Source organism: Tarenaya hassleriana, unplaced genomic scaffold (assembly GCF_000463585.1).
Source record: "Tarenaya hassleriana unplaced genomic scaffold, ASM46358v1 Cleome3, whole genome shotgun sequence".
Classification (NCBI taxonomy): domain Eukaryota; kingdom Viridiplantae; phylum Streptophyta; class Magnoliopsida; order Brassicales; family Cleomaceae; genus Tarenaya; species Tarenaya hassleriana.
Window position 1 is genome coordinate 2,407,720 of NW_010966177.1, and position 12,236 is coordinate 2,419,955.

At 37.7% G+C, this 12,236-nt stretch overlaps 3 protein-coding genes across 3 annotated transcripts in view; 1 reads left to right on the forward strand and 2 right to left on the reverse strand.

Moving 5' to 3' along the window:
• Positions 1-192: 192 nt before the first annotated feature.
• On the reverse strand, positions 193-4,939 carry LOC104818883 (ATP-citrate synthase beta chain protein 2). The gene is made up of 17 exons (XM_010548673.2): positions 4,782-4,939; positions 4,009-4,128; positions 3,751-3,853; positions 3,571-3,636; positions 3,371-3,494; positions 3,093-3,227; positions 2,938-2,998; positions 2,765-2,841; positions 2,408-2,563; positions 2,187-2,315; positions 1,942-2,074; positions 1,632-1,759; positions 1,375-1,480; positions 1,199-1,275; positions 1,015-1,085; positions 646-930; positions 193-502 (listed from the first exon to the last, which is right to left on the reverse strand). The coding sequence occupies exons 2-17, from the start codon at positions 4,106-4,108 to the stop codon at positions 427-429; spliced, it is 1,827 nt and encodes a 608-aa protein (XP_010546975.1). The 5' UTR covers positions 4,109-4,128; positions 4,782-4,939; the 3' UTR covers positions 193-426.
• Positions 4,940-8,982: 4,043 nt separating this feature from the next.
• Positions 8,983-11,508, forward strand: LOC104818884 (peptidyl-prolyl cis-trans isomerase CYP21-4). Its single transcript, XM_010548674.2, has 8 exons — positions 8,983-9,168; positions 9,675-9,839; positions 9,971-10,010; positions 10,131-10,181; positions 10,499-10,584; positions 10,748-10,885; positions 11,012-11,156; positions 11,257-11,508. The coding sequence occupies exons 2-8, from the start codon at positions 9,688-9,690 to the stop codon at positions 11,341-11,343; spliced, it is 699 nt and encodes a 232-aa protein (XP_010546976.1). The 5' UTR covers positions 8,983-9,168; positions 9,675-9,687; the 3' UTR covers positions 11,344-11,508.
• Positions 11,509-11,583: 75 nt separating this feature from the next.
• Positions 11,584-12,236, reverse strand: part of LOC104818885 (aldehyde dehydrogenase 22A1) — a 4,758-nt gene continuing 4,105 nt past the window's right edge. The window contains exons 13-14 of the mRNA XM_010548675.1: positions 12,065-12,208; positions 11,584-11,980 (exon numbers count right to left, since the gene is read on the reverse strand). Coding sequence (XP_010546977.1) covers positions 11,825-11,980; positions 12,065-12,208 — 300 coding nt within the window. The 3' untranslated portion in view covers positions 11,584-11,824. The remainder of the gene's footprint in view (positions 11,981-12,064; positions 12,209-12,236) is intronic.

Below are 12,236 nucleotides of genomic sequence, written 5' to 3' on the forward strand. Positions count from 1 at the left end.
ACATGTTAAAAAAAAAGGTTATAACTTGAACCATTATGACCCGATAAAAGCAAGAGTTAGGGAGATGCGGACCCTCACCACACCACTTGGCATACACACACATACGAAATCGTAACGCATAGAAACCTACTTGCTACATTTTGTTTTGTCGGATGTTTTGTAAGGTTGTAGTTTGGTTGGTCATAACCAGAGTTGCTGAAGAAAAAGAAATAAAGGAAATTCGGAGAAGAGACAAAAATACAGAAACACCGGAAAACAGATAACGTAGAGTAAAGGTGGTGTGTGTGTATCATCACAACACAGAGAGAGGAGATCTACGGGTTCTTTTTCGGGACACAGCATATCCAAAAGAAGAAGAAGAAGATTACTAAAAGAGCTTCAAGAAATCATGGGAGGTGGGGCCCAATGATATGTCATATTTCCCCGTCACTTGGTGTACAAGACATCTTCCCATGGATGACGGTACAGTGGCTGCTTCAGCCTCTTCTGGTCGAACGTATGCCTGCAGCATCCATCCATCATGATGTTTTTTTTATTATACGTACATACATACATATATAAACCAAACATACATGCCATGTTGTTGTTGTGTAACGATAGTTAAAAGAAAAAAGAAAAGGAAAGGGAATGGTGAATAACAAATACCCTATTAAACCGATGGAACGGGCGAGGACAAAGAGGCCGTTGAGGTAGCCGATCTGAACAATCTCGTCAATCTCCGGCTTAGTGAACATTCCACTGCCGGCGAGGAGGTCCAAGAAGAGAGAGCCAATCGCACCGTCCACGTTCAGTACAAGGTTGTTGGCCTTCGACAGCGTGTATGTCTCCACTTGCACCGCGTACTCCATGTACTTCACCGTCGGAAAATTCGCCCTCGCAAATTTCTGCAGCAGCTCCACTCTCTTGTCTCTGTTGTCCCTACTCTTTATCCTACAACAAACAATTCAAATATTGATGGGGCATCATCTCAATAATCAATTCATTATTCACTACCATCTTCTTCTTGTTTTTTACCTGTGGCCGATTCCCGGGACACGAATTCCTTTCTTCTTCATTCCCTCGACGAATTCATAAGGCGTGAGACCCTGCAAAATAAAATGGCAAAATTTTGTATCCAATTCCGTCTCAGATTCGAGAAAGTCCTTTCTGCCAGTTGTTGCATCTGAGGTGGGAGGAGGAGAAGCAAAAGAGTGTTTACCCGGTCACAAGCATCCTTGAAGTATCGGGCAGCATCATCAATGGCTCCACCGAATCTGGGACCGATGGTTAGCAGACCTGTTGCAAGTGTAACCAGTTTTTTTTTTCTAAACATAAGTGGTTTCCTGAGACTATCGCGTGCCAAAAACTCTGCTTGGGAAGAAGAAATTCACTAACCAGAGACAAGACTTGAGACAAGGTCTTTTCCAGCTCTTGCTGTTACAATGGTGTTGTGAGCGCCAGAGACACATGGGCCGTGATCAGCACACAGCATTATGCATATCTGTTCCATTGAGTTCAAAGTGGCAGTAAGAAGAATCCAGCTTTATTTCAGAATATGACAATCTGGCTTTTTTCTTAAAACATGTAGCACGACATGGAAATGAGAATGTAGATATGGCAGTATGAAAACAGAAAAGGCCAAAAAAACACACCTCGATGAACTTAGTACAGTAACGTGGAAGGCTACGTTTAAACCACAGAAGAGATATGACATCACCCACACCGTAACCTTGTTCGATGATGGAAGACATCGGCACACCAGCATAACATGGTTCTTCCCCTGAAAATCAAATAGCAAAGACGGTTCTCTTCACCAAGGTTTTCCATTTTGGAAAGTATTGGAAACTGGTTATCCATATGTAATAATCCACTGGCATAACAATTTGATTATTTTGGCTTAAGAGATCCAAGGATGCAATAAGAAGATGATACGGGAAACTGGTTTTTGAATTAGATAAGTACCCCTGTCATCAGAGATGGTGGAGATGATGTGAGTAGGGGCACGGACTTTCCCACTCTTAATTGCAGAGTTGAGATCCTCGGGGATTTGGGGAGGAGTGACTTCCTTGACAGGAGTGATCTTCCCTTCTTCAACCTGACAGGAGACAAGAGAACAGAAGACAGCAAACGAAAGAAATCTCAGCTCAGGAAACATCACAAGCCTCTCTCAGGAAAAAAAAAAGGGGCTTAGAAAGAGGAAACCCTACCAATTCCTCGAATGTTTCCTCGATTGCAGCTTCAAGGGCTTCGTAAGAAGTGGGGACAATTGCTCCAGCATCTTTCAGGGCTTGATTCTTGGCTTGTGCAGACTCCATCTCTCCACCACTTTTGGCCCCCTGGTTCGATATCATATCGCAGTGCGTGATTGGATGGTATGCAGACAAAGGCAGTGTATTCAGTTCTTTAGTAAGCTTCGGCCTATACTCACCGCATGGCCAAATTGTACTTCAGATTTGAACAGCCTTGCACATGTCCCACTGACCCATGCAACCACTGGTTTGGTGACTTTTCCTTGTTTCAAGGCTTCGACTAGAGAATATTCATCTCTTCCTCCAATTTCTCCAAGCACAACCATCATCTTTATCTGCAATATGCATGAAGGAAAACACAGCTCTGTGGAGTTATGGTACGAGATCATTGAAAGTAAGGTTGTTCAGATACTCTTAATTTTTTTTCTTAATAAAAATGTAATTTGTAACATGGAAGAATCAATAAAAAGGATAATACAGGACAACGAATCTCTGCCAGCGGAAAGCCCACAGTTAGAGAAGAGTGATTCATGCACCTGTGGGATGTTGTTAAACCGCAGGATATGGTCAGACAAAGTGGAGCCTGGGAACACATCACCGCCAATAGCAATTCCTGTCATGTTGCCAAAGGTTAACTCAGCTTAAGAGTATTCGGATATGAAGGACATGAGGACAGTGGTGGTTAGTAGAATCTGTACATAAAACTCACCTTCATATATACCGTCTGTGACACGGGCAATGGTATTGTACATCTCGTTAGACATACCACCCTGGACGAGAAAAACTAATGAGTAAACTCTCCCAGATATAAGGAATCATGATGATGTAATGCAGAAGACAAAGTGCTGAGAATCAAGCACTTACAGATTTGGAGACAAAACCAACAGATCCAGGCCTGTACAGCTTGCTCTGAATGATATTATCAATTGTTCCAGCAGTGTCACCTATTTTAAAGGCTCCAGCTTGAATGCCTCCAACAGTAGCTGGGCCGATAACAACCTGCACAACAAATCAGTGTCATGAATCGATTAAAAAAAATCCATGATAATAGAGTATATTGATCAGTAAATGACTCCAAGAAATCTTCGTGCATTTTTTGACCGAGCAATTGTACTGTGTTATTCAGTTCAATTTGTACTAACCTTATTGTTTGCACGGGCATAAGCAATCAACTGCTTGGTGTCCGCCTCCGGAACACCCTCTGCTATTATTGCCACCACTTTGATAGTTGGCTGCTTTAAGGCAGCCATGGATGAAGCAGCAGCACTGAAGAACACAAGGTGAATAATCGTTAGTGACAATCACACAACAAATTTTACTGCAACTGTCAAACCACACTCACCTTCTGAACGATGCAAAGTTGATGAATACGTCTGCAGTCGGATGAGCAGCACATGCTGCATCGATGCTGCGAGAGACATACATCTAAGTTTTATTACCCCTAGTATCGGAAGCGCATAGATAAAGGACATATGAGTGCACTTCTCTATCTCTCTATCTATATATATGGTATTTGACTTACGCTGCATGAACGGGGATGGCAATTTCCTCCTGGCCAAAAAAGAGCTTCTGGAACCCCTCGGAACCCGGGTTTATGATTCCAGCGACGGAAGGTGTTTCTCGTCCTGTAAGTCAATGGCAATGACGTTATTACCAGATTTGCCTCCTTGACACCAAATCCAACGGTCAAATAGAACCAGAAACTGATTAAGAAGTTGTAACTCTTATTCACCTCAAAGCTATGATTAAAGCAAGCTTGAAGGAGAAAAAAAATACTCACCGCAGAGGAAATCAAAATCAAGCATGCGCTGAATGGGCAGCTGCTTGTAGTTGTAGAACAAAGCTTGGGTAGTGCGTGAAAATAGCTGTCCCGTTGCCATATTGTAGGCTCCAAAGGAAACTGAGTCACAAACGAAGCGATATTTTGAGTTGCAAACGAAAATGCACTAGATCCAAACATTGGTTAACACATGGACACAGCCAAGTGATGAAATATCGAATCAATGCGACAGATCATGGCTCCACCGACCAAAATCGAAAGTTCGGCATGATGATTCAACTAACATTCACCACGTTGATCCTTTAAATTCATGGGAGAGCGAAATCGGGAGCCGAATCAAACACGAAAGAGGTCAAATTAAGAAAAACGCACTGCATCCAAGAATTTTGAATCCAACATTCCAGATGTGACCATAAATTAACTCAAATCATAACCAATATCCCACAATTCCAAATCTCAACCACTACATTGCCGAATTTCGCCGAAGCAGAAACACGGATGCGGAACCATCAAAGCAAGGAAATCACGCAGATCTCAACCTCATATCAGAGTAATCGAAGCATCACCAGACTAAAAACGCAAAGAAGTAAAAACGTGAGACAAGTCTCCTCGTAAACATCGACATTTCTTAACCGGGAAAAAACGTAACTCAGATCGAAATCGACAGAAACGGATCTAAAAATGGAATAATCCGATCGAACGAGAGACCTAATGACAAGAGAGGTAGAGAGAGAGAGAGAGAGAGAGATCACGAACGTCACGAACGCACTCACCTCCCGAGTCGAGCGAGTCAGCTCGGAACGAGTAACAGGAAGAGCGAGAGAATAATTGGAGTGAAAGAGAATTGTTGGGAGGAAACTTTAAATAGGGAGAAAGAAATGGAAGGGAGAGATCCAATTAGCTCAGCTAACCAGAGAGAGAGAGAGAGAGAGAGAGAGAGAGAGAGAGAGAGAGAGAGAGATGGAAGGATCGTCACGCGGCGTGGGCCGTGGTAGTTACCTCACGGCTCCGATCCAAATCTTTAATTAAATACCCCGTTCTTTTATTTTCGTTAAAAAAAACATTCATTTTATATTTGTTAATACCTTAATCGATTATTGTGCACTTTAATATTTAGTCTTTTAAACATGTTTTAATATAGATTTCAAATAATATATTGAAGTTTGATCCATCATATCCAGATATGAAAACAATGGAATACTATAATAACGAAATTTATAGTACAGTGTACAAAATAATGATGTAATATGATAATTGATGTCACTGCTTATGATTTGTTTTAAAATATTGCGTTGGATATTATCATGGGAAATTTATTGACTAAAAATTGGAATATTGACATGTGTTTTTGAATAAAACTAAAGTATTAAATATAGAAAACACCAAATATTATAATATGTGTATGTGTGTATATATATATCGACACATTTTTATTTTTATATTTGACAAAACCATGGACTCGTACCATGAAGCGTTGGTCCCTTTTGTATATTTTATCGATGAATTTCCGAATTTCCGATAAAATGAGAACCACAGATCATTATACAATGATGGTCGCTAAAACGTCGCCGTTTAAGTTAAGCGTATCTACCCCCTTCTGGTCCGCTCTTCGCCATGATTTGTTTTGCCTTCAAGATTCAACAACTGATAATATATATATATATATATATTAGAAAATCGTTTAATAAAATTGAATTTAAATTAAATTAAGCTTGGGCAGATCAACTAATCAAATAAATATAATGTTTTTCAAAATTAAAAAATCGGAATAAAATAAATAATTATAATCCAAAGGATCTAACGCTTGAGGACAAGCAGGACATTTTATGGTGTTGACACGTCAATATTTGACAACGTCCATGTCTTATTTATTTTCCACGTGACATATTAATGTATTTGGGTATCACTTGTAAAATTTTAAAGGCAAGTCAAATTTACGTAAAGTTGCTCAATTTAATATTAGCCCGTGTTCAATTTTTATTTTATTTTATTTTTCTGAAAAACGTTGTCTCGTGTATGGGACAAACTAACGAGAAAATGAAACACTTTTTGCCGATGTTTTGTATTTCTTTAATCCATTTCATGAAACTCAAAGCCCAATATATTTTTTTAATTATTATGGCATGATAACTTTCTAAAATAATCTCAAATTTAGAGGGTATTTTAAATAGTTAATAACTTTTAAAAGTTCTGATAATTAATTTTGTTTTTGTATAGTTAATATATTACGGACATTTTCAAATTATTTATACTGTTTTATTCATTTCTACAATACAGTATATTGAATGGAATGCATCACAACCACAGTAAATCCTAAATGTTTCTATAATATTTAGAAAAAGACAGGAAAAAAAATATTTTTGTTGTAATTACCAGACTTAGAAAATCGAGTTCTAAACCAAATCTAGCATAATTTTTTTTTATCCTTACACCGAGGTACAGCTTTTGGTACTTGTGATTTCGTTTAAAAAAATGAAAATATTGTTCGGTATTCATAAATTAAATTCTAATTGTTAATTATACGAAAATAATTTTAAAATGCTGCCTCTAATATTAGGACGGCGTAGTTAATGACTTAATATTTTGCATAATTTGTATTTAGAGAAAATAAAATATTCCGATATGAATTTATGTAAACGTGTCAAATTACTACATAATTTAAAATATATCAAAATCCATCATAATCCTAATAATAAATTTATTACTCATTTTTGCAAATATTACTTCAGGGGAAAAAAACACAAGGAGTGGCGTTAGGGTTTGTTTAAGGAAGTGTTTGTTTCAGATTTTCTACCATCTTTCCTTAGAGGAGGCTTTCTCTGTGTAATGCCCGAAAGAAATATCGTTTGTGTGGTTCCCTACTGGTATTCAACCGTATATCAGAATAATGGACCGTCCGTCAATTAGGAAAAAAAATAACGACAATAATGTCAATAAGAATTTTTAAAAAATACGGAAAAAGGTGACGAATGACCGAACAAAATTCGTCATCCTATCCAAATTTAGATAGTTTAATCGATGAGATTGAAATGCAAAACGTTTGTTTACGTTCTAAATTCGAACTTTAAATTTTAAAAGATTGTGTATATTTTAAATCACATTGTCGGTCTCAATCCTAATATTAATTTGGACCTTAGTTTAAGATATTTAGATTACAAAAAAAAAATCCTCGTACTTTTGTTTTTTATTTGTTACCCTTGAAGGTGGTGATGAATTGGTTTGGAAAAAAATTCGTCACCTATACGATTGATGGTAATTCCGGATTCGTAATAATTAGTGACGAAATGATCACGAAAATATTCGTGAGTTAACGGTGAAGGTGTAAAACATAAATCGTGACAATTTGATGACGTGAACGAATGATCCGTGCGATAGATTTGCGACGAAAGTAGTGACGGATTTTAGTCATAATATTTCGACGACCACAATGACGAATTTAGTGATGAGTTTTAGTGCCCACGAAAATAGGGACCAATTCGTCAATATATTAAATATTTAATTAAAAATAAAATATAAAATATAATATTGTTTTACAAATAAAACACAAAATCGCTATCGAAATCGTTGGAAGAAAGTCATAGAAATAGAGACAAGACAAAATATCTAAAATACTCTCATTTTGTTCAAACTACTTCTACACATCCCTTATTCAAATGTGACCATTTGACCAAAATAATTCTATAGTCACGTGATGGTCACATTGGTCACAACATTAAATTTACGATGATTTCTCCAAGTGATTAGTATGATATATAAGGTATGACTATAGTGATTTGGTGTAATCACCATAAATTTAACGTTATGATCAATGTGATCATCATGTGATCATACGGTTATTTCGGTCACATGGTCACATCTGGAAAAAGAGTATATGCATAAATAATTTTAATAAAAAGAGGGTATTTTGGATAATGTCTGGAGAGAAAAAAAAACGGAGTGAAACATCAGCGTGCACTGTACGGAATTTACATCACCGTTAAAGGGCATTATCAAAAATACCTTTAACTTTATCGAGGGAGATGTTATTTTCATGGACAAAGAGCGTCACTAAACGGGCAAAATATCCAAAATACCCTCGTTATGCTAAAACTACTTCTACACATACCCTTATTCAGTTGTGACCTTGTGACCAGAATAATTGTATGGTCACATGATGATCACATTGGTCACAACGTTAAATTTTTGATGATTTTACCAAATGATTAGTGTGATATGTAAGGTGTGATCATAGTGATTTGATGTAATCACCATAAATTTAACATTATGACCAATGTGACCATCATGTGATCATACATGAACTCTGGTCATAAGATCACAACTGAATAAGGATATGTGCAGAAGTAGTTTTAGCAAAAGGAGGGTATTTTGGATAATGCCCCCACTAAACGATGAGAACCCTTTTAATTAAACAACTCATGACGAAAATGACCCTCCCCAATGGCACTGTTGTCAAGAAATGTGCTCGTCGCCTACTGAATTAAAGCCCATATTCATTAAAGGCCCAACAAGAGGCCCAATCATGTATAATTTCTTTTTATTAATTATAGGTCCTAAGATTTTGTTATTATTGTTTTTTTTTTGGTTATGATATGATAGTTTTATTCTAACAAATGGGTGGAATAAAATAATATCGTGACAGCTAATATGATAGCAAATGCCGTTACTGATCTTTTAAAAAGATAAAATCCAAAGAAGAAAATTTTATGAAAAAGAAAATATTATAAAACATATAAAATGGAAAAGGATGCTTCAATTAAAAATAAATAAATTATCTGAAAATATGAATAATCACTTCAAAAAAAATATATGATATAAAAGATATGAAAAAATAATAATCATTGTGTTGTGTGTGCTTTTTAAACTATTCTGATTATTTTTTAAAGATAAAAATTATTTTGATTATTCTGATGTTTTTTAAGCAATTTTTTTTATGTTTTTCCAAATGGAAATGGATGTTTTTTTTGTGCAAAAGGAGGAATCTCAGCCGTCAGATTACAGGCGTCACCGAATCCGAATAGAGAAGTGGAAGAGAATTCAAACCATTTTCCGTCGACGGAAACGAAAATTCAAACTCATCAATTTCCGTCGACGTAGAAGACGTTCTGGTTGATTTCTTCATCTAACCGAGTAAAGGCAGCGACTTCGCCCGAGAGGTTTCTGGTGCGTTCTTCTGGATTTTTGATTTTTTTTCCCCGAGAATCGAACACCAGGTTCTTCCGGATTTGGTGTTCATGATTTGGCTTCGACCTCGTTGAATATCCTTTGAGATCGATTTGTGATTTCTGATTTGAGGTGTGAACGCACTCTGGTGCTAGAAGTTTAAGGTATTTGTTTGTAATTTGTTTCCGTAAGATAGAAAATCGGGAAATTATTGGATCTGGGTTTTCGATGGAAGTAACTGAGAAGCGCTTTGAATCATTCAAATATGGCAGAATTAGGGTTTAAGTGGAAACTATCTAATTTAGCGCAGTTTTGGTAATACGAACTTGAAATTTGAAGTGTAGTTTTTTAGCTATTAGCCATGATTACGTGATATTAACCTTTTTGTTTAGCATTAAGGGCCTTAAAAAAGGATGCAACTTCTGAAGGTTTTATTGTATAGATGTTTGTTTTTGTGGATTCTTTGGTGCTTAGCTTTGATGTTCTACCAAATCTTTTTGGGACAGAAATAAAGTTTCAATGGCGAGGATTAAACCTCAGGCTCTTTTGAATCAGAGCAAGAAGAAGAAGGGCCCGAGTCGTATAAGTGTCTCCACAATCTTTATGTGTAGTCTTGTTATCGCATTAGTCATACTATCCTTGGTGGCTACGTATCGTCATTTTTCGCAAAGGTTTGTTGTTGCCTTCTTTTATCTTTTCTTTCGGTTGATTCTTTTTCTTGGACTTTCTGTCAATTTACGATGCTACTGATACAAATTCCCAACTATTAGCTAGCTGAATAGGTTCTTTTGTCATCTTTCAGGCCAAGAAACCAGACGGGGAATGAAATGCAGAGATTTGAGGTACCCTTTTTGCGTTTCAGTCTTAATGGTATCTATAATCTGATGAATTGAATTCATGAGATGGGGCTTAAAGGGTCCACATGTATCTGATCTCATGTCCCTTTTTTTTTCGTGTTTCAGGACATAAATGTAGCATCGGAGTCAAAGAAATATGATCTGCCTGGATATGCGGTAAGTTAAACTCCTGGCATTCATTGCATCAACCCCTTCCTAAGCAGTGGTATTGTATAACATCTAGCATGCCTTTTATTGCTTGCTTAAGTTTATAGGAGTGGTCATGGTGAACTCTCTTGATGTGTGTCAGATGCAGAGTTCTTGAAACTTGAGGATCTTGATTTTCTTTTCAAGTGCGGCCCTTGTTCAGGCTGTTAATTTTTTTTCTGCCTTGAAAACGAAATTGCCATTAGGCCCCACACTGTTGGGTTGATCCACGTTAAGGCTTGAAATGAAATGAGATTTATATAAATCTAACTCTCAAGCTCATGCAGGATATAAACACGTCGAAAGGTCTGATAACTGTGGAGCTCTTTAAAGAAGGTTCTCCGGAAGCTGTGGATAAGTTTCTAGACCTCTGGTGAGTATTGGAGCTTGTTTATTTCCCTTCCAAGTTGTAGACTTTTAGAGAAGTTCATGAATTTTGATTAAAGCTTGATTTTCATTCTTTTACTTGTGTTTTTACACTTGAGAGTAACAGAGATCAAATAAGTAACTGATATGTTGGAGTGTTGTTGATGAAGTGAGAAAGGGCATTTCAAGGGAATGGAGTTTAACCAGGTGATAAAGAACTACATGGTGCAGGCGGGTCATTCCCCGAGCTCTGTACCTGTCGAAGAATGGACTTCTAAAGGGAAACTCCGCAGCCGTCTTCACACCAGGTGTGTCTTTTTTTACTAACTCCCTCCCTCCCACTCTCTGTCACAGTGTTTAACGGTAAAAAATGAATGGGGAAAAGGTATAAAAATAAATAGGGTTTTTTTTTAACTTGCAAAAAAAAAAATCAGCCCAAAACACGAGGCGTTCATGGTGGGGACGACGAAAGGGAACAGCAAGGAGTTTGAGCTTCTGATCACCACGGCTCCGATCCCCGATCTGAATGATCGCCTGATCGTTTTCGGACGAGTCCTCAAGGGAGAGGACGTGGTACAGGTCGGTCCATATTCTCTTCTTTTTCTTTTTCGTTGTGTGTGATACGTTATTTTAAGAAACGTAAATAAAATATTGGGTTTATATATTATGGAATGTTCAGGAGATTGAGGAGGTTGATACAGATGAACACTACCAACCAAAATCGACGATAGGGATCATTGACGTTACACTCAAACGAGATGTGTGAATTTCCGTGTACTCCTACTTACTTCCTTTGTAATCATGCGGCATACTTTGGCCGGTCCGTGGGTTTTGTTTATGTTTCGGAGGGAAAGGGACATGTAACAGATTTTTGGCAACGATTTCTGTAATTTATTCCTTCTTGTGGAAACGGGGGAAAAAATTTCCAGTTTTTTACTTAAAATCCGAAAGTATTACCAAAACCAATTGAGAATTATACAAAAGATATATCATTTGTATGCGAACATGTAGTAATGAGACCAGATCATATAGGGTTTATGAAGAAGAACAGTTACCATTTATGTTTCATAACAAGATGAAAGTAAACTTGGGCATAATCCCCGACGAAAAGGAATCGACATCTTTTCGAAGTTCTCTTTTACTATCTTGATGAACAATAGATGATGCGTTAATTCCATCAAAATTCAACCGCACTCGAAACGGGATATGTTTGTGCGCGAACCTGGAAAGTGTGTCGGTCGTAGGTCTCAGTGGCTCTTCCTTTTTCTGACCACGCGGGAGCTCTGGTCCGTGAGGATCTTCACGACATCGACGAGCGCTCGTAGCCGATCCCATATGTTTAAGCTGTAGAGGGCTTCCACTAGTGCTTCCTGGAATTCGAATCCGTTCTCGGCTACAGGGTACTGTGATCAATCATAATACGCCGACGGAAGTTAGCGAACGATCCGATTTGTGGATTAGTAATAAGTTTTAGTTATCGTTCTTGCCTGTATAGGTTTGGGGATCTTGGTTTTGATAATGGGCCACCACCTGTCCTCGACCACGGATTTCACAAGACAGCAAGCTCGTAACCCTTCTATCCCCGCAAACCGTCCAAATCCGCTGTCCTTTACACCTCCAAACGGAAGTGACTGGAAAACCGAGAGAGATAGAAGGGAA